The sequence below is a fragment of the Epinephelus moara genome, chromosome 18, assembly GCF_006386435.1.
Source record: "Epinephelus moara isolate mb chromosome 18, YSFRI_EMoa_1.0, whole genome shotgun sequence".
In the NCBI taxonomy this organism is placed as follows: Eukaryota; Metazoa; Chordata; class Actinopteri; order Perciformes; family Serranidae; genus Epinephelus; species Epinephelus moara.
The window spans coordinates 28,676,743-28,698,230 of record NC_065523.1 but is presented as its reverse complement, the minus strand read 5'-3'; the positions used below and the strand labels follow the sequence as shown (position 1 = coordinate 28,698,230).

At 40.3% G+C, this 21,488-nt stretch overlaps 1 protein-coding gene across 1 annotated transcript; it reads right to left on the bottom strand.

Annotated features, from left to right (window-relative positions):
• Window positions 1–4,189: 4,189 nt before the first annotated feature.
• On the bottom strand, window positions 4,190–7,952 carry LOC126406161 (myosin phosphatase Rho-interacting protein-like). Its single transcript, XM_050070339.1, has 6 exons — window positions 7,773–7,952; window positions 7,521–7,613; window positions 7,078–7,164; window positions 5,862–6,003; window positions 5,436–5,527; window positions 4,190–4,833 (listed from the first exon to the last, which is right to left on the bottom strand). The coding sequence occupies exons 1-6, from the start codon at window positions 7,950–7,952 to the stop codon at window positions 4,777–4,779; spliced, it is 651 nt and encodes a 216-aa protein (XP_049926296.1). The 3' UTR covers window positions 4,190–4,776.
• Between the last annotated feature and the right edge of the window lie 13,536 nt (window positions 7,953–21,488).

The window sequence follows — 21,488 nt, the reverse complement described above, 5'->3', positions numbered from 1 at the left end:
CTCTGGACCTGATTTTATAACACTGTGATCCAAATAAAATTGGGGAAAAATGAGCTCTCATGCAGCTCCTTCTTGTTCACACCGATTTGAAAACCCAAAAACAGACCTGTGTCACACGTGAGAGGAAAAATAAGCAGTTGTGGTCCTATCAGCTGAAGTGTAAACGCCACTTAAGTGTATCATTGGGGAAGCAGGCTGTGCACACTGATCAGAGAAGCCTCTGTGCTGGTTGCAGTAATTGATCTTTGCATGACTAAATGGGCCACTTATTTTTACAGCCTGAGCAGGTGCACCTGTGCGCTGGTGTTTCTACATCAGCCGCTGATCAGTCATGAAGGCCGGGAGCGTTTGTGGGGCAGCTCGACTCAGAACAAACCCTGCAGGTGCACACACACATGCATGGACACACACATACACACACACAAACTGTCATATGTACACAACTCCACACACAAAGGAATGCAGAAACAAACAGAGAAGTTTATATTTGAGATATATATGAAAACTGCTTTTCTTACTCTCTGAGTAAATGTCACAAACCCAAGAAGAGGAAAATAATGAAGGAGACAGAAGAAAAAAGAAGGAGGTCATAAAAAGAAGACAGATGAAGAAGACATGAAAAAAAAAGTCAGAAAGGAAATTATCGTGTTTAAAGGAGCAGTGTGTAGGATTTAGTGGCAGCGGTGAGGATTGCAGATTGCAACCAGCTAAAACTCCCATGTGCCAGGCATGAACTCCTGGTTAAAATTCCCTCAGTGTTCTTTGTTCGGGAGGTTTTTACCAAGAGCCGAATGAACCACAGCAGTCTCTTGCTCGCCGAAACAAACAGACCAGGTGATTCAAACCAGTAAAAACACTGAATAAAGCAGTTTCATGTTAAAAGCCACTGTTTTTCCGACAAGGTTCGTCTTGTTGAGGGTCTGCTTATGGTGGCTGACATGAAAATACAAAAGGCCCTCTCTAGAGCCGGTGTTTGCTTTGTCCATTGTGGAAACATGGCAATCTCTGTGTATGAGGACCTGTTCTCTGTGTAGCTATAAACAGCTCATTCTAAGGCAACAAAAACACAATGATTCTTATTTTCAGATAAATATACACTATACACAATATATTACTTTCAATTTTTGCCAATACATCCCCCTTACTTCTACACACTGGACCTTTAAGAGATCAAATTCATGCAACATCAGGAACCCTATCAACTACAATTTTTCATGCATTATTTGAAACGATATCTGCCTGATAATGCTCAAACTTTGAAATTACAATCATGCCAAATGCCCCTCACAGCTTCCCAGAGGCTTTTGACCCCTTCAAAATACTTATTTAGCCCAAAAAACAGTTTGAAGATATCCAGTTTACAATCAATTTGCAGACATATAAAACAGAGAAAAGAAGCTGGACATATTTTTACTTGACTTGATTAAATCGCTTCTAAAAAAAAAATACTTGCTGATTAATTTTCTACCCCTCACTAATGAATTAGTCAACCAAATATTTAGCTCACTAGCTTTTTCTAATGTTTTCAACCAGGTCAAGAGTGAACTTTCAGTCACATGATTATTTTATGTCATCATGGGCAAACAAACTGGATGATGCAGTATGAACCCCACTTGGCCAGTTCAGGTTTACATTCTTGAGATGTTTTAGTATGAATCCTATCTGCCCGATGTAAAAACGAAGACATTTTTTTTTGAGGTGCAGAAATGTTGTATACGTTGTTTTAAATGTCACAGCTGCTCACAGGTGCAGAATTTTATCCATGATGGATAACATTAAGAATCAGCTATGCTCTTTTAAAGTGTTGGTTCACATGACTGCAGTTTCACACGCGGGAGTCACAGGGAAGGAAAGATGAGTGTTGGGTTTTAATGAGGTGCGATGTTCCTCTTTAGGAATATGACTCCAAGGAGCAAATTAGGTCCTCTGCAACGACACTAAGACCATGATTTATAATTTACACAGAAATTAGATCTCTAGGGATGTAGACAATTAAAGGGAAAGTTCACACCAAAATCCCAAATACATATTTTTCCTCTTACCTGTAGTGCTGTTTTTTTTTGTCTCGATTGCTTAAATGTGAGTTGTGTTTAGTTTAGCTGAGTGTTGAAAATAATGGCCAAAAAAGTAAATTTTAAAAAAACACAACAGCAATGTTTCTAGAGATCATGACCTGGTTACTCAAGATAATCCACAGACCTTTAGTGGGCAGTTTCATGTAGGAACTATTTTCTTTCTACCAACCTACACCCACTAACCCTATCATTGTGCAGAGGGGTGCATGCACCTACTGCTACTCACCTAGCACCACTGAGCTAGCTAACATTACAGCTCAGCCAAGGAGGATGCCATTGATGTTTATATCTCACAATGTCACAAGCATGAGCCTCTCGTCCATCCGTGGTGCATTTAGTTTGGTAGAAAGAAAATAGTTTTTCTACATGAAACTGCTCATAAGCTGAGTGCCATCTCGGTCCATAATATTAAAGAGAAGGCTGACATCTCTACGGCCAATATCTCCGACACTGAGCAGCTCACACCAAAACAATCTAGACTGATAAATAGCACTACAGGTAAGAGGTAAAAAAAAATGTGTGAAATGTCCCTTTAAGAATCTGTTTTCCATGGAATGAAGCTGGACAGGCTAAATTATAGTAAAGTAAGACAACACGCTCATAAAAGCTCTCCATCTAACACTGTAGATAATTATAGGTTTTCACATATTACATGTTAGGGGTTAACTGAGGCAACCTGAAACATATTTCATGTTAATGGTTCATGGTCATTAACATTTAGACATGATTGCAAAATGTTTGGGATCTCTTTGCTTTGAAATGAAACCAGAGACCCCTCTGACTCCTCTCCTCCTGCATGACGTCTGGTCTGCTGAAGTGTGTTATCACCACATGCAGGCTCTGTGCAGATGATGCTCCACTAATGAGGTAGTGTACTATGTGAAGTCCCTCTACAGCGGACATCAGTGTTTTCCTGCACCAGCCTCCTCATTTGCAGCTGGGCTCCTGAGAGCTCAGGTTCATACTGTGTCACGCACTGTCACTGTGTGTTGACAAAAGCAGAGCTGCATAGTAGCTCAGTTTTTTTGTTGACAAGCCATCCAGACCTCACACTGTGTGGTTATTATGTTCCTACCCACTCTACTTTATCAACATATATGTGACCTGAAACTCCATATGGGCTCCATGACCTTATTATTTTAAATCTTGACACAGTTCTTTAGTTTTAGTAGTCCATAATTTCTCTTCCAAACGTATCAGGAGACTTTCTCTCTCATATTTACACCGATCAGCTACAACATTAAAACCACTGACGGGTGAAGTGAATAACATTAATCAGTTTGTTACGACGCAATGCTGTACTGGGAAACCTCAGGTCCTGGCATTCATGTGGATGCCATCTAGACACGCACCACCTACCCAAACACTGTTGCAGACCAAGCACACCCCCTCATGGCAACGGCGCTCCCTGATGGCAGTGCCACAACCCCCCCACCCATGCCATGTTATACCACAAAAACTGCTTAGGGTCCGGGGTACGTGAAAAGGAGCTCAGGGTGTTGACCTGGCTTCCAAATTCCCCAGATCCCATCTGATCCAGCATCAATGGGACATACCAGTGCACAAGAGTCAAGTCTGGTCCATAGTGGGACCTCCTTGGATCAGACTTCAATTGGATTTGGTTTTGACTTGTCAAGTCATAAACACAAGACCTCTGGAAGCATCCTGGTGTCTGGCACCAGGGTGCTGGCAGCAGATCCCACAAGTCCTGTGAGGTGCAAGGTGGGAAAGGGATGGCCACTGCCATCAGGGAGTGCTGCTGCCATGAGGAAGTGTACTTGGTCTGCATCAGTGTATGGGTGGGTGGCATCCACATGAATGCCAGGGCCCGAGGTTTCCCAGCAGAACAGTGAATTTTGACAAGATAATCGATGTTATTCACTTCACCTGTTAGTAGCTTTAATGTTGTGGCTGATGTGTACATCCCATAATAAAGACCAAATCTCCCTCTCGGATAATCTTTACAGCATTTACATACCTAACAACACAGTTATGTACTTACAATGGGCTTCTAAAATCAGATACTGGTAAGGGAAACATAAACAATGTGTTTTGGTGAACAGACATGCATTTTATTGTCTGAATTAACATAACTGAATAATGCCAGAATACAAAATATTCACACACTAACCCTAATATTTTCATATATCGATAAAAAGAGTGGCCTTCCTAAAATTCTTGCCATTACTTCATTATGCAGCTGAAATATTTTTGGTCATAAAACAGCAAAAGAACAGATACAGGTTCACCAACATCACCTCTGATGTGAGAGCATATGTTGTATTATGCTACATCTAGTGGTACAACATGTTAATGACAGTTTTTATACAACTGATACAACACAGAGTCATTTTAATGAAAACACAGATAATATGTCTATAAGTTAAACTGTACATTGTACTGAGGAACAAAATATAAATAGAATTTATTTTTGTAATTGCTGTGTAATGAATAACAGTCAACTTTTAGAAATGTTTATCTAGAAAAGCCAGTGCTTGTTGCTCCCTCTAGTGGTATATTGACACTCATTTCTACCTCTCACACACATTCCAAAGAACATAGCATGTCAACAACAAACCAACTTTTTACAAGGTAAAAAACAATTACATAAAATATAACACATGTTGCGTAACAACAAAAAAGAGATACATCTTCCGTTTAACAGCAGTTTTACTCTGAAATTCTTCTCATCTTGTTTGGATTAGAATGACTCAAAAAGCTTCATTCTTTCCTGGATAGAGAGGCCTTCTTTTAAACTCTGTAAGTCAAACACACACACAAGCAGGAGAAATAACAGATAAAAGAAAAAGTTAAAGTTCTTAATCTCTAGTTAGTGCAACTAAAAACTTGACTGTAAAAAAACTAGTGCTGACAATGTACTTTCATAGCATATCGTACTATTAAATGCAACAGAATGAATTTTGTTGGTTTCTGTCCTTTCTTGTTGTAAACTCAAGACTATTCTTTCTTTAAACTCATACTGTATGTTGTTGCATGTTTAACATTTAATGTCAAAATAAAATGAAAACATGAATGTTAATATTAGCTGATTCAAGAAATGAAGGAAAATTAATTGATTTGTGGCACACTTTTCAATAAATAACATTTTCTTTTTAATCTTTGGGCTTGGAGGAAGGTATCAAGTATTTTTAAGTCAAAAAGCTCAAGTCCAAGTAAAGTCACAAGTCATTGGTTTTAAAGTCCAAGCCGAGTTGCAAATCTTTTTTGATTTTGTCAAGTCGAATCTAAAGTTGAGTCCAAGTCATGTGACTCCAGTACACGTCTGAAAATGGTTTATATGAGGGGAACACTTTGAACTCATCAATTAACAAAATCAGACAATGCAGCAGCATATTTTACCTTTGATCTCACTCCTCTGATCTGATGTGTGAGGGATGATTTCTCTGTTTTCTTCAGAAAAGCCGCATTACCCGTGTTTGTCACACTGTCCTCTGAGATGGACACAGAGAGAGGAAATTAAGGGAGCAGTTCTACATTTTGGGACATACATGTATTCACTCTCTTGAGTTAGTTGAGGAGATTGATGGAAGTGCTGGTAAGTTCATTTGTTGCTGCTGTTTCTGTTTTGTTACAGTCTTTATTCTAAGCTAAGCTAATCGGCTGCTGGCTTCATATTTACAGAACCAATGTAAGAGTGCTATCAATCTTCTCATCTAACTCTTGACAGTAGAGTAAATAAACCCATTTCTCAGACTTAAATGTGTGTGTGAGTAGAGCTGTCATAAGTTAACATAACATTTTTAGCAAAAGTAAAAAGTTTCTCACCGAGGCTCGGCCCTGAGGCGTCTCTGCCTGGAGACCAAGTGGCAAACTTGACGTCTTCACAGAGTTTGTTGAGATCATGATGGGGTTCATCCTGGCTGTTCGCATAGAGAGCCTTGAGCTTGTTCTGGGCGTATATTTTGTCCTGTATATAGACATACACACGCACACGCGCGTCAATATGAAATCACAGATTGTCTTTTAGGTTTTCATATGAACAATAATAATATTTTCAGGCTGTCAGGGCACAGAAACAACATGTTTGAATTTGATACTTTACAGTTGCATCTTTTAGATACAGTATGTGATAAATCATAGGTATAATTTCAAGCAACTGCCTTTATCACTTTAACTTCAGCACATTGTTTTAATATGCCTCAGTCTTAAAGGTTAGATGGAAGGAGATGTTTGCTGATAATTTGTTGTTATGTTTAACTTACATTCATCCACTAATTTCAGTAAAATTAGTCATGTTTTCCAAGTATGAATGTAAATTACTCTGTTAAGATTATCAGAGTAAGAGTTCACGTAAACAATATTATTGCGATATCTGTAGAAAATTTGGTGAAAAAAAATAGTGCTATAAGTCAAAGTCATCATTGACTTTATTGTGCATTTTTTCCTCTTTTTTGGCAAATAAATTAAACTCAAAACACCAGTGTAAGGAGGTGGAGAGAAAGTCTGTAACCATAACTGTACAAAAGCGTACCAAAAGAGCAATTAACAGATGTGAAAAGGCAAACAAATGCTGATCAGGGAAGGAGACAACATGAGAATGAAAAGAAAGAAGAAGGTGGATCATTTACACAGCATCATTATACAGTATGTGTATAATTTACATTATAACGAAATTTAATTTAATTCAATTCAATTCAATAGAACTTAATTTATCCCGAAGGAAGTTCTTGTGTCAGAGAATGCTTCAGATTACAGTAAGTACAGTAACCACAATTAAATGTTCACAACCAGAACAACCAGTGATTTCCCTGGGTCACAGTCACTCACTGGGCCCAGTTTTAGAACAATAACTCTCTGGCAAATATACAAATATACAAGATAAGAAGTGTTGTCAAGGAGCAAAAGCAAAACCAGTGCCTAATAGAGATAGTAATAGAGTTCATCTGTAAATACCACGGTTATCATCGGTATATTGCAACACCCCTATAATCTTGTAATCTAGCATAATTAAAATATTAGAATTTAAAAGAGATTTCAGTACCATTCGAGCAATCTTCAGATCCTCTCTGAGAGAACGAGCTTCCTGCCTGAGAAACTGCATTTCGGCCTCTCTCGCCCGTAGAATCACCTGAAATATAAAGTACATCAATAAAATATGGTAAAATACATGTTACAGTTCTTCAGTAATTTACACGTGAGGTATAGTAAAGGAGACAGGATTATGAGTGCAAACAGTTACTATGTGTTATCATTACTCTAAATAAAACTGGATTTATCATAGAAATAAATACTGAACAAATTGACAGAACAGTAACTCAAGCTACAGGTCAATTTTTCTGAAAAACACAAATATATGTGAACCACTTCTACCATAACAAACAAATAAAAACTCTTGTTGCCAGTTAAATACATTGGCACCATCACTACTTTGCGCTTTGGTTTGACAAAGATAAAGGTTAAACTCTCTGTTTTCTGGACACTCACCTCCATCTCATAGAAGTCGTTCACTTGAGGAGCAACGTGCGACTGTTTCCCATTTAGTGAGAAATGTAGCTGAGACATCTCATCTGTTTCCCTCTTGAAGGGAAGACAGGGGACAAAGGGGGAGAAGATACGTTTTTATAAATGTCTTTAGAAATACACATACATTGTTTATGCTATTGAGATGTGGCTCTATGTAAACTTAATACATGTGAAGAAAACTTGGCTACCTATGTGCAAACAAAATGTTAATACCTGCTTCTTTTTGAGCTCCTGGTTTTCTTTTTGGTACTGCATCAAGGACTGCCTCTCATCGTGCAGCTCCTGGCTCAGCTGAGAGTTTTCCAGGCATTTTTGAGTGTGCTGCACTGACAACACCTCAAGCTCCTTATGCATCAACTGGAGTTCCTTCCTGCAGTGGTAAAGCAGAGGCATGATGGTGTACAGTAACGTGAGCAGTGTTTGAGATAGATATTTGGTTAAAATACTATTAACAGCAAGAGGAATTGGGGGGAAAAGCTCCCAGACACAGGTCCAATGGATAGTGGTTGATTATTTCTTTTTATGAAAAAACAGACAGAAATGGTGAGACTATAAGAAGCACAACTGGTAGAAAAATAGGAAGATTGACACTGATGTAAATACTGTAAGCTTATCTCCCAAACAGTTCTTTTTCCCTTTGTACTGTGCAAAGTGTTGGAGATATCGGCCATAGAGATGTCTGCCTTCTCTACACTATAAATCCTTAAGATAATCAATAGGCCTTGTTTTGAGCAGTTTCATGTAGGAACTATTTTCTCTCTAAGGAATACACCTATCAACTGTATCACCATGCAGAAGGAAGTGTGCATCTACTGCTGGCCCACCTAGCACCACTAAGGTAACGTTACAGGTCAGCTGAGGAGGAGGCCATTAATGTTTAAGTCTCATGCTGTCATGAGCATGAGCCTCTCGTCCATGAGTAGATGCATGCTTCCTTCTGTACGGTGATAAGTTGGTGGTAGAAAGAAAACAGTTCCTACATGAAACTGCTCAAAACAATGTCTGTGGATTATTTTAAGTAACCGGGTCACAATTTCTGGAAAGAGACATAGCTGTTGAGTTTGTTACTGCTTTGAGCACCACTCACTTAGTGCCATCTAGTTTCATGATATTTGAGAGAAGGCAGACATCTCAATGGCCGATATCTCCAACACTCTGCAACTCACACCAAAACAATCTAGACTGATAACTAGCGCTACAGGTAAGAGGTAAATGTGAATTTTAGATTTTGTGGTGAACTGTCTAAGCTGCTTCAGTTTTGATCCTTCAGTAGGCTGACATATGAGCCGTGACTATACCAGGAAAATCCCAGTATCCTATGCATGGTTTGTAAATACAAGTACAATGTGAGTGTATATTTTAAATCTATCTTGAATAAGACATGAATAAATGAAAAAAAATCTACTGTAACTCCTGCCGTAATTCTACACTCACCTCATACCATATACAATATATTGAGAAACCAGTTTACTGTATAAGGTCAGAATATAATCCATTACAACAACCCTGCAATAAATGCTGCAGTAACAGAGTGGCATGTATACAGCTGTCTGTCAGTAGCAGCCTTTTGAAAAAACAAATGCAGTTAAGGGACCAGTGGTCACTCACTCATATTCGATTTGCAGTTTTGTGATGTCAGCGCTCTCCTTGATGTGCTGAGACTGTCGGCTTTTCTCTAGCTCCTGTTTATGGGCTCTCCTCATCGCTACAATGGCTGTAGAAAGATGTGACAACTTGTATCAATTTTAACACATTACAACTTCTACAAAAAAATCCCCATAACAAAAAATAAATAAGTCAAAGAGTTTTTATTGACTTAACAGGGCTGCAGTGCTTTTATTGTTTGTATGATCTCTTGCTGAAAGAGGTTTACCTGCCACTGTGGCAGCTGTCTCTTCCTGCAGCAGCTTGTCTTTCTCCTTCAGCAGTGTTGCCACCTCTGTCTGATGCTGCTGTTGTAAGTCACCTATCAGCTGCCTGTGCATTTCCTCCATAGCAGTGAAACTCTGATCACAGGATACCTGTTATAGAATTATAAAAATGTTTCCACTCAAAATCAATAACTACTTACTTAAAATGGGTCATTTTGAGGTAACAAAAATACAATGAAAAAGAAAACATTTGTATTATACTACATTTCATTTCTGCCAATATATCCCCCTAAATCCTACACACTGGACCTTTAAATAGACCAAGTATCTGATAAAGAAATAAAGTTTTGTTACCTCAAGTTTTTCTAGATCTTTCTGGTATTCCCCTCTCATGGCTACTGCTCTACCTTCCAGCATTGTTTTCCTCTCCATCACAGTCTGGTCTGGTAGGGAGGAGGTATGATCAGTGAAAGCAGGTGCCTCTGTGTGGGTTTTGCTCTGTTTCTCTTTGGAAGACTTGGTGTAGTAACCATGCAAGTGTTTCATCTCTTCTTCATGTATCTGTTGTAGCTCCCTTATCTTCTCCTGAAACTCTGTCTCCAGTTTTTTTATCCGCTCCTCATGATAATCCTCGATTTTCCTTATGTCTTCCAGGAGTCTCTGGTTTCCAGTCTCTGCAGATATTATCTTTTGCTCAGCACACTCCAGCTCCTCTCTTAAAGCACTGTTGTCCTCCTGAAGCTGACATAAAGTATGATTGAAAGCCGCCTGCTCATCCTTCAAAGTGATATCCTGCTCTTTGCACAAAGCTTGCAGTTTGTCCTTTAACACCTCACTTTGCTGCTGCTGTAAATCCGAGTGCAGCCTGTCTGACAAATAAATGAACTTTGCCTGCTCCTGCATCCAGTTTAAATCAGCTGCAGAGGCATTTTCCCAGTTATCATCCACACTGAACTCTGCTCCATTGTCATTAGAAATCTCTTGGCAGAGTTGGCGTAAGAATTCAGCCCTTTTTTGCAGCCGGGATACAAGTCTCTCTAACCACTCTGGTGCCTTCTCTGCCTCGACCTTTTGGACTTCAGATTCATCCTTTTCAACTGGTTTTGCAGCTCCCTCTAAACTTCTGCCCTGTCCTACCTGCTCCTTATAAGGAGCCAACTCTGGGGGGTTGATGTCTGCCAAACTCTTCCTTTGATCCTCCATGTCCTGATTATTTACTTGAGTCATGCTCTCATACTGCTGCTGAAACTTTAAGGCCCTAAAAATAAGCTCTGCTTCAGCACAGACTCCACTGATGACACTCTCTAAAGACCCATTGTTATCACATTCTGCTCTTCCGGACTGAGTCCTTTTTTCTGTTTTTAAGGCTATTCTTTGGGAGATTATGCTCTTGTACCTGTGTGCCAAACCCCCCTCATCCTCTCTTGGTGCTAAGAACAGTTGCCCAGGTTGACTCTGAAGGACATACACCATTTTTTCTACAACAAATACTTCCCTCATTAAACACCTCCCAACACTTCCAATGTTGTCCTCTGAGTGTACAGTATTAGTGAGTTTACTCTCAGCACTAGTGTTGCTCTCAGCTCCAGCTAATACCTCATCGTTGAGGATCTTGTCCTCTCCTTTGCTGGCGTTGTGTGATTCACGCTGCTGTTTCTCTGCATCTTTCTCTCCTTGCTGAAGGCACGCAGCAACGGTGGCCAGTTGCATCTCAAAGTCTGTGATATTAATGGGCTTGGCTTGCAGCCTCTCTCTGCAGGCTTGCACGATATTCAGTGCAACCTGAAACCTACCGACCAACATCCTGCAGCGGTTCTCTGTCTCCTGGGCAAAGCGCTGGCTCTGCTTGGCCTGACTGTGAAGCAGCAGACTGAGGTGCTGAGCGGTGGCTCTGCTCCGAGTGAGCTGGGAGCAAAGGTGGGGGTCCTGGCAGCTGATGTGGCTATGGTGCTCCTCCAGTCTTTGCATGATATCCCTTAGCTTCTCTTCTGTTGCATAAAGCTTTGTTTCAAGCGTATGGATCACAGACATAAATCTTTCTGGGTCATCTCCTGCATGTTCAACTGCATTTGAGCTGTTAGACAATCGGTCTCTTGCCTTTGGCCCTGAGGATCCATCCCTCAGCTGAGAAGATGCACAGATGCAACTTCTCAATACGTTGTTCAGCCTCACTTCTGTCTCCTCCAAACTGTTACCTAAGACTTCCATCTTCAGCAAAACCTCAATCAGCTCTTGCTCCTTCCTGTCCAGGAGTCTCTCGTAGCCTTCTCGCATGTCCTGTGTTTCAGTCTCCATTTGCTGCACCTTCCCTAAGGCCACCTGCAGTTCCTCGCTAACGCTCTCATATGAGTGCTCGAGATTGTAATAGTGTGTCTCATCTGTTTTCAAGCGGCTTTGCAGCCTGCTCACCTCCCCATCTGCCTCACATAACTGGTTCTGCAGCTCCTGACAGCGACGGTCAAGCTGCTCTCTTTCCTCTTGAAGTTTTTCCACAGCAGACATTGTGCGCGCCAGCTCCTCTTGAAGCTGCCGTTGAGCTTCCTCAATATCTCTGGTCCAGGCCTGGGTCTTATTTAGGCTCTCCACCTGCTGTTCAGCCCGATCCAGTCTCTGCTGAAGGTCTTGTGAGTGTTGCTCTGCCTGTGCCAGGCTGGCAGCCAAGCTCTTCCGTTCTCTGTCCTGACTTTCTTGAAGGAGCGTGAGGTGCTTCTGCAGACGAGCCTCTTTTTGAGCCTGCGCTTCCTCATTAGCATGAAGGTGAATTGTGACCTCTTGGAGGTGTTTGTGTAAGCGATCAGCCTCCTGTTGGAGACTGTGGTAACTCTGCAACTCCTGCTGCAGCTGTGTGAACCGTGACACGGCCTCCCTCCTCTGCTCCTCGCTGGCACTCAGCTGGGACTTCAGAGAGGCCATGCAGCGCTCCCACTCTATCTGCTGCTCATGAAACCACCGACGGTCTTGCTCTAGATGGGCTTGTGCGAGTGCTGTGGCATCACCCGTGACCAGCAACTGTGCTTGTTGAGCCAGGAGATCTACTCTTCGCCGTAGTTCAACTTCCCTGGCTTCCTCCTGGCCCCTCTTTTGAGCCTCCAGCTCAAAGCGGAGGTCTTGGTTTATCTTCTGCAGACGCTGTAAAGCCAATGCATGGTCCGAACATAAGTTTGAGGGAGGATCATTCTATGGGACAACAATGAGCTTTAATTAGGAAAAACTCTGCCATGCATACTGATATTATATCACAGAATATGGATACACTTTTTTCTCTGTGTGTACATTAATTACAGTGTACATGGAACTTTTTTACAGGGCATTGCCTGAAAAATGACTTAAACTGGTGAATATCTAAATGTCTGAATGTCATCTGTGTTTACCTGTGGATGAACCGTTTCCCATGAATGACTTTCTCTCTCTTGTTTGAGCTCATCCTGCAGATTCCTGTTTAGCTGCTGGAGTCGAGATAGTTCCCTCTGTGTTTGTTCCAGCTGCAGAGAAGTAGTAATGAAATTGTCACACTAAACAGGTATTCAAATACAAGTGTTTTTTTCTTGAGGTAATCGACCTTATGGCAGAATTACATGCACATACTCAAACATAATCTTACCTCTTTGACAAGTTGTCCAGTTTGCTGCTCACAGGGCAATTTTTCTGCCTCCTTGTTGCACTCACAGGTGATATTATCGCTCTGAGGTGTGGTTTTAGTTTGCTCAGTTTCACTCTGTGTATTTGAAAATTCATTGAAACACTCAACATTCGACAGCATTGTTGTGGAAGTAGAGCTGTCATTTCCAGCTCCTTCTACGCATGATGATGTCACACCTGGTGCACAGAACAAAGAAATGAATTTAACACTAGCATTGTACATGAGCAATGGGTCTTGCTCTATCATTCGCTTCATGGCTGTTAAAAAGATCAGGAGTCGTTGGAAAAAACACACCAGGTAAGATAACACTACATTTGGCAATGGAACATACTGTGGCTAAGTTACATAGTTAGTTAGCTAGCTGGTGTTGGTGGTCACAAAAATTAAATGGTACTATGACAAACCTAAGACAAACTGCAGCTTTCTTGACTTGCAAAATTGTCATTTAAATTGACAAAACCGTATGTGTAATTTATAGCGTAATTCATAAAGTATCAAAAAGTTATTTGCCACTTGCTGTTGACCATCGCACATATTTTTTCCAAAATAAGGTCCAATGGGGGACACCGGAAAGAGAGGTACTTCGGCTATCTATAAAGTGAGAATTTACATAACATTTCAGTTTGCTCCAGAAATTTTCAGATTTCACTTACTATTAAAAACCTCTGTGATGGTGACATTTTTTTTGTCTCAGTTTGTTCATCAACTCACCAGTCTGTGTGGTTGCAACAGGAAGACAGGAAGCACCTTCACCCTCCTCTACCTGCTGTGGACGACTAATGGGAGTCGGAGCAGAGGAGATGGAGGGTGAGACGGGGGAGGACTGATGAGAGGAGGAGATTGTGGACGTTGCAGAGCTTCCATCAGCAGAACTCTGCTCTGTCTCTGGCTGCAGTTTAGGCTCCTGCTCTTTCTGCTGCTGATGTGTTTCCTCTGCACATCCTCTGACACTGGTTTTGTGCTCTTGCAAAAAGCTGTTTGAGCGTTCAGCTTTCTCCAGACCCTCAGTTGACTGTGAGTCTGTATGCTGCGATTTCTGTTGACTCTTCTGCTCTAAAAGGGAGCTGTAAGGAATGACAACAAAACATATTGAGAAATGTATTTTAATCCAATAACAGCCATAATACTGCTTGTGACAAGTGGAGGTACTTCAAGATGTAAACTGCTAATTGACACCAAGGTTGCAGCACGAAAGACAACTTTATTTACTTTGTGATGTCAGGTGGAGGACTGGGCCTCACATTCTTCAACACTGCCTGGACCCAGTTGCGTCTCATCCCAGAGGTCATAGCACAGAGTGTGTACACGCCATCTCTGGTCTGTGGAAACAGAAATATTACACCTTAAAGGGGAATGTGGTGGATGTGTTGGCTTTAAGAAATGGTTTCTAGTCGTATTTATGTATCCTGTAGTAACATCTTGTCAGTTTATCTAAAATGTTGGATTACCTTGATTTTCTCTCTGATGGTCAAGCATACAAAATTAATTTTCTTAAAGGGACAATTCACCCCAAAACAAAAAAAAACCCATATTTTTCCTTACACCTATAGTTGTTTTTATCAATCTAGACTGTTTTGGGTGTGAGTTGCAGAGTGTTTGAGATATCAGGTGTAGAGATGTCTCCAGATATGACCAGGTCATGATTACTGGAAAGAGACATTAGGTTCAAATGTCTTTTTCGGTGCTTAGAGCACCACAAGCTGAGTGCCATCTAGTTCAATTATATTCAAAAGGCAGAATATTCAGAAGGCAGACATCTCTACAGCCAGTATCTCCAACACTTGGCAACTCACCCCAAAATAATCCAGATTCATAAATAGCACTACAGGTAAGACGGAAAATATGTAATTTTTGATTTGGGGGTGAACTGTCCCTTTAAGAAAATATGTTTTGTGGTTAGTGATATAAATGTGTGTTGTGAAACTGTTTTACAAATGTAGTACAATAGGCTGTAAAGAAGAATTAGATGTGCATAGACTGTAGCAGATTTAGATTGATTGTTATTGGTACATACAATAAGAAAACAGCACAATACAAAATACTACATAACAGGAAAGCAGGAATATTGGTCATTTTGTATCAGGTAATTGCAATGGCATTCAGATCCAGACAAATATCACATACTGTATTCAAGAGTTTCTGTAGTTCATAATTATTTTGGTTCCTCCTATCTTTTTTTAAATAAAGTTAATTTCAACTTTTGAAACTGTTGCTTCAAGTATTCCTTCAACTTCTCCCTACAAAACAACGTGAGAGCAGGCCAAAGACAACAATGTAGTTTACATCTGATACCAGAAAAGAACTGGACTTAGACTTACAAAACCTCAATGAAACAATGTTACAGTAAGTAAGCATATTTGCCTTCAGATCAAATGAAGTCCAGCTAAGATTGCAAGGGTGCAGAGAAATAAACAATTCACAAAACGAAGGGCAGGAAACACAGGAAGTGGAGTTTGCAGAGAATACTAAAAGTTTCGTCAAAAATGAAGGATCCGCACTCCACATATTTAACAACATAAACATTTGAGGAACACAAACCGAAATCAACCTTGGTACAAGTGCAATGTGTGTTCACAAAGTTTCTCCATACTAGGTCCATGCCTAAATGCCTCAAAAGAAACATCTCACCAAACAGTCTCTGCACACCGAGTCGAAAAGTCAGAATGAGCATCATCACAAATGAGCTGCTGATCCATTCTTTTCTAGCATCAACCATCATCAACTGCTGGAAAACACTGCCACATACTATTTAGCGTACCTGCCTCTGTAGCAGCTAAATAAGTTGATTTTGAATTGCTCTTAATATTCATCAAGCCATGAATGTGTGGATACAATGAAATCGTCACCATAATTAATTAAAAAAAAACAGGACAATTATGATGTTATACTGTATGTGCTTTTATGTGCATTACTCATTTATTTCACTGTTAATTTGAGCAGGTATTGAACTCACATGAATTTGAAAACCACAGTTCTTCTGAGCTGGGTAGTCTTTGATGTCAAAACATGTGGACAAGTTTATCTCACCCTCCACATCAGCTGCCTGAAATGAACAATCAGGGAACAAGACAGCTTAGGGCAAATATGTTTGTAACATAAACTTGCATTCAGACATTCACTCACAGTTAATGTTGAGTAAAGTGTCATGAATTTCTTTTTAAGTTTGCTATAGGATCAATCTCCATATGAACAGACATATGAGCTGTAAAATTACATTCATTTTTTAATTTAATGAAGCAGAATAATGCAGAAACAAGCACACCTCCTCAGCTATTGAATCTTTGTAGAACCTCAGGATTTGGTCAGTCAGGACACACCAGTGTTTCTGCCACTATAAGTAGAGCAGGATGAGATTATTAGCTTGTCAGACCTGTAATCATGCCACTGTTCCTAAAATTTCAAGTGACATTGTATTGGCCAATTCACCTGTCCAGATGCATCCTGCCGCATTATCCATCCTTTCCTAAAGTTGAGCAGGTCAGGCTGAAGAAGAAGCAAAGCATCTTATGTGCCAAAGAAATACTAGGGTACTCCACAAATGTTATCTATTACTTTACCAATGGTCATCATTTATTATCTAAATGTGTTTTCATACACCGACTTCTGTGAGAATGTGTCAGGATCAGACTCACAATAGCGGAGGCCTCAACATCTCTGCACTCGAGGGATTTTAGCCCAAGGTAACGAGGGAGTGCCGAGCGTGAGACATCAGGAGCAGAGCGTTTCAACTCCTGGGAGAGAAAAGAGGATAGTACTACAACTGAGGGGATGTGAGAAAATGGGGGATTTGCTGCTGTTTTGCAACCAGAAATACCAGAATTAACAAGAGCAGCAACTAGTTTTGTTCTTATATGTACCTTCTAAAGTACTGGATTCATAATTCACAGCACATGTTCTCTTGGTGGTTTATTTCTTAACATTAGGCCTTAAATAAAGTCATGTTAAAAAAAACCAATGAATTGGATTTAAATGCAGCAAAAGAAGACTTCCAACAGTTGGTGGAGAATATAGTATCATCAGCATATACTGGAGCTTTCTACAAGCTATTGGAAATATTACAAAGTGACATTAATTGGGAAATATGAACACTAGTATTTGAATGGCAAGACGAGGGCCTGTTTCCACATGGCGCTTTTCTTCACTAGAAAAGCAGTCACAAGGCCCTGGGAAGCACTTCATTCCAGCGCTTTTTCTTAATGACATGCCACGTGTGGGTTTTGTTTCTATGGCGACAACATCTTGAAATTAACTTTAGCTAGGTAGCTATTGTAACGCTACATTAACAGAGGGCTGAATACACAGTTGACATCAAGCTTACAAAGTATACGGTGGTAAAAGCCAAGCGGCAACCCCTGAGGTTGAAAAATGAAGCCCATGTGGACGTGCCAGATATGGAAGTTTACTGGATGGCTTCTTGAGGCTGGCCCCAAAACAGAATCAGTCCCAATAGACTCCCATGTTAAAATGCCCAACTTTACAGCGGAAATAAACATGTTTACGGCCTGGTACAAAAAACGGTTTGGGTTTGGTTTTATTGTTAATATAGTTCAATGACAACTGTACGGACTTGGGTTTTTTTTCTATCTCATCTGTTTACATTTTATTAAGGCCCAACGTTACACATATTTAATGGCAGGGTCACTTCAGTGACAGGACATCTGAGAGGCATTGCTACAGTCAGTGAGTCAGATCTACTCTTCGCTCCTCCACAGTGCCAGCCTCTCATTCAAATATGGTCACCTCTGGCTCCAAAAAAACAAGATGCTGACAGTCAAAATGCCAAACTAGAGGCTTCGAAACAGCAGTCCACAAACCAATGGGTATCACAGATGCTACATCCATTATTTACAAAGTCTATGATAAAAGCACACCACTCACCAGCAACATCCAGCTGTTTTATTTTGCATGAAGCAGCAATAAGTTAATAATAATAATAATAATAATAATGATAATAATAATAATAATATATCTTGCAGGGCGCTTAGAGAGAGTGGCTGACTGAACAGAATCAACAACATGGTGTTTGTAGGACAGTAATCATGCAGAAAAGAAACTGTCATTTAAATGAATGAACAACACACGGCCCAAAATGCAGCATGCCTTCAGCAACCAGCAAGAAACCAGAGTGAACAATCCCTCTAATCATATACTCCTGCTAGTCCCACTCTGTGCATTGCCACAGTCATGAGACAGTGCCATTATTGGCTCTGAAACCAAACTGGTGTGGATTTTATGCCAGCAGACACATGTCTTAATTTGGCTTTTTTATATAAGCAAGTCAACAAAGAAATTGGATCCTTAAGATCACTGCAGTGCCCACCTTTATATGGAGGGGCTACATGAGCCAGTTCTAATCAACTCGCAAGAAAATATACAGTTAATATATGTATGTAATAATCAGATTGGTAAAAACAGCAACAGCTAACAGTCACTTTAAAAATGTACTCATAAATACAAATTAAAAGTGGAAGTACCTGTTTCTTTACTTTGTTGCAGTGATGATGACATGCAGTGGCAGAAACTAAAGAGGAGGAAGACTCCAGTGGCTCAGAGGAGCTGCTTGTTTTCATTTTCTCCGCTTGGTCACCATCACACTCTTTGCTATCCCTTTAAAGATAGAAACACATGGAACAGATTGACAAAACCAGTTACTGTATTTCATTTGAAACATAGCACAGTAACAGCATTTCAAATAAAAAGAAAAATCCAGGAGACTGTGAGAAAAAACAACAAACCTTAGTTGCTCCACAGAAGAGGACCGCTGGCCAGAATTGAGGACTGACTTTTCTGTGCTTTGTCCTTTTTTTACTTGTGAACTTGAAACTACACGGTCTGAATCTGTTTCAGAGACAGCAGTAAAGAATCAAAAGTGGTAAATAAAACAATTTAAGAAGCTTCTTCAGTGATATTTATCATTATTTTCTTACAAAGTTTCTTTTTAATTTAACAACTTCTTAGCTGTGGTGCAACTTAAGAAAAAAACCTAACAAATAAAATAATAAAAATGAGCCAAACTATTTAGATTTTTAGACATATATAGGAATTTTAACTGTAATATAAGAATGAAATTACCGTCTCCAGTGGGTCTTTGGTCAAGTCTGCTGAGAGAGCGGCTGTTTCTCATGAACTGAGCAGCAGTGAGAGAGGAGGTGTGGAGGGAAGAAAAGCTCCGGCTGCTACAGAGGCGGAGAGCTGGTCTGGCTGGGCGAGATGATTGTCTAGTACCCTGGTGGCCAAGGCTGCCTCTTTTCAAACTGCCACCAGCTTTACTGCCGCTAGCAGTTAAATCACTCCCTTTGCTGTTGAGGCTGTTCCTCCTTCCACCACTAACGCTGGTTTTACTGCTGCTGGCCTGTTTACCTCCACTAGATGCAGCCACAGTTGATGCTGCTGGGTCCTTTGGGAGAGAGAGAGAGCAAGAGCAGAGGCTCAACAGTGATTGTTGAGAAAATAAGTCGCAAAATATGTCGTTCTCTATAGTTTTTAGCTTTGAGGATGACAACATTTAAATATCAAACATCACACCTCGTGGTCATCCCTGTCCCAACATGGACTCATCCAATCCAATCACCTCTGGAGAGAACATTTTAATCCCCATGAGCTCTTAATTCACTTAAGTACCATCTGACCGACACTGTGATCGTGGACACACACAAACACACACTTGAACTTAATCACACTTGAGCATTGGAAAGCCATCAGACACAGGCGGTCTATTCCAGTCTCTAGAGATGCAGCCTCACCAACTGCAGAGGTAATCAATCTGTGGCTGGACCACAAGACAGAGAAATCAATTAGAGGAGGCTCGAAGAGTCCTGACTTAGCAGCTTGTGCTGGTTGTAAATGCACTGAATTGAGTTTCAGCCATTAATGGCTACATAAATAAAACAATACATGCACATCCAGCAAAAACCACCCACTCAGAGGAAATAATGTCCATGTGAAGTGAACAAAACAGAACATTTCTATTGTTAATATAGTCAAATGTTATATATTTAATATCAGTATTTTTATTGGGGAATAATGTTTCCCATTTATGTTGTGAAATGAATATCCCAAGGGGCCTCAGAGCATAGACCAATAATCTAAACACATCTTTGCATGCACAGTCAGGAGGAAGTTGTTATAAAGTAAGATGTCGTACTACGACTCTTCAAACCACATTTGCCGGTGAGCTTCACTGCTGATATGAAAACCGGTAAAACATAGTCAGAGCAGTTTCATATTCAGCACACTTACAAAATGAAACAAAACCCTGCAAATTTCTATGGTTCTGACTTTATTTGTTATGTTGATGTGTTAATTGAGTTAATGAGTATAAGGTCCAGGGTTTAGACACTAACATGTATTTTGGGGATCTTATTTAAAGGACCCCACATGATCCAGTTAATTATGAGCCAATTTAACAACTCAAAACAATTTCAACAACTCTGCGTGCTGCACACATGGAAGGATTACTGAACAGAACAAAGGCCCAGGGGCCAAAAGTGTAAGGGGGGCCTCCTGGCCCCTATACATGCATTGCTCAAATTAACATGTGCTGACCAGGAAGAGGTTCAAAATGACCATGAAGAGATGCAAAAACACTACAAAGAGACACAAACCAACTACAAAAGAAAAACCACAAAGACACACAAACTGACCAAAAACGAACCAAAAATACCTCAAAGAGACACAAAACCACAAGAAGGTACATTACAACTACAAAGACATGCAAAGCAACAACCCAAAACAACTACAAAGTGTGTGTCTTGCCCCTATGTAGGAGAGGTTGAGGGCCTTTTGTGTATCCTTGCTCAGGGGCCCATTGTGTAGTAATCCTCTCATGGTTGCACATCATTTTAACACAGCTAAGTCCTGGTCTGTGGTGGGGGACGTTTTTTTTTTTTTAAGAATGAAAAATTTAGATGTTAAGTAAGTCATAAGGTCACATGTTGCCTTATCCACAAGACACTTCATATCTATGCATCAATACACACTGAATCTGATAAATCTGAATCTGAAAAATGCCAGACAAGGAAACCCTTGGTTAAGGTCATGAGCATCAATTAATGATGAAATTGGCATTTCTGAAGTGAATGTGGCACTGACCTTCCCTCCTTTCTCCTGTGCAGGTTTGTTGGTCCTAGAGTTTACCAGGGCCTCAGGCCACCTGTTATAGATCAGATTAAGATAGTTAAACATGAATCATCCTGTAATCCTGCACTTTCAGGAAACAATTAGTTAGTGGGGGTCACGGTGTTATTATCACATTTTATTTGGCTATATTTAAGGAAAGCATTCCTGTTTTGATTATTCAAATTTATTATTTATTTATTTGTAAGGCAGCTGATGAACAGCTTCTGGATATGGCCAAAATTAATGGAAAACATCTGTGTCATAAAGTTTTCTAGCATGCAAGGGAGCCTATATGGCGCT

Bases quoted from the DNA above. Each gene is read 5' to 3' on its own strand.
- LOC126406161 (XM_050070339.1), bottom strand. From the start codon at position 7,952: ATGCCTCTGCTTTACCACTGCAGGAAGGAACTCCAGTTGATGCATAAG. The intron at 7,614-7,772 runs GTATTAACATTT...CTTCCCTTCAAG, and splicing joins AGGAGCTCAAAAAGAAGCAG to AGGGAAACAGATGAGATGTC. The intron at 7,165-7,520 runs GTGAGTGTCCAG...TTTATATTTCAG, and splicing joins ACGACTTCTATGAGATGGAG to GTGATTCTACGGGCGAGAGA.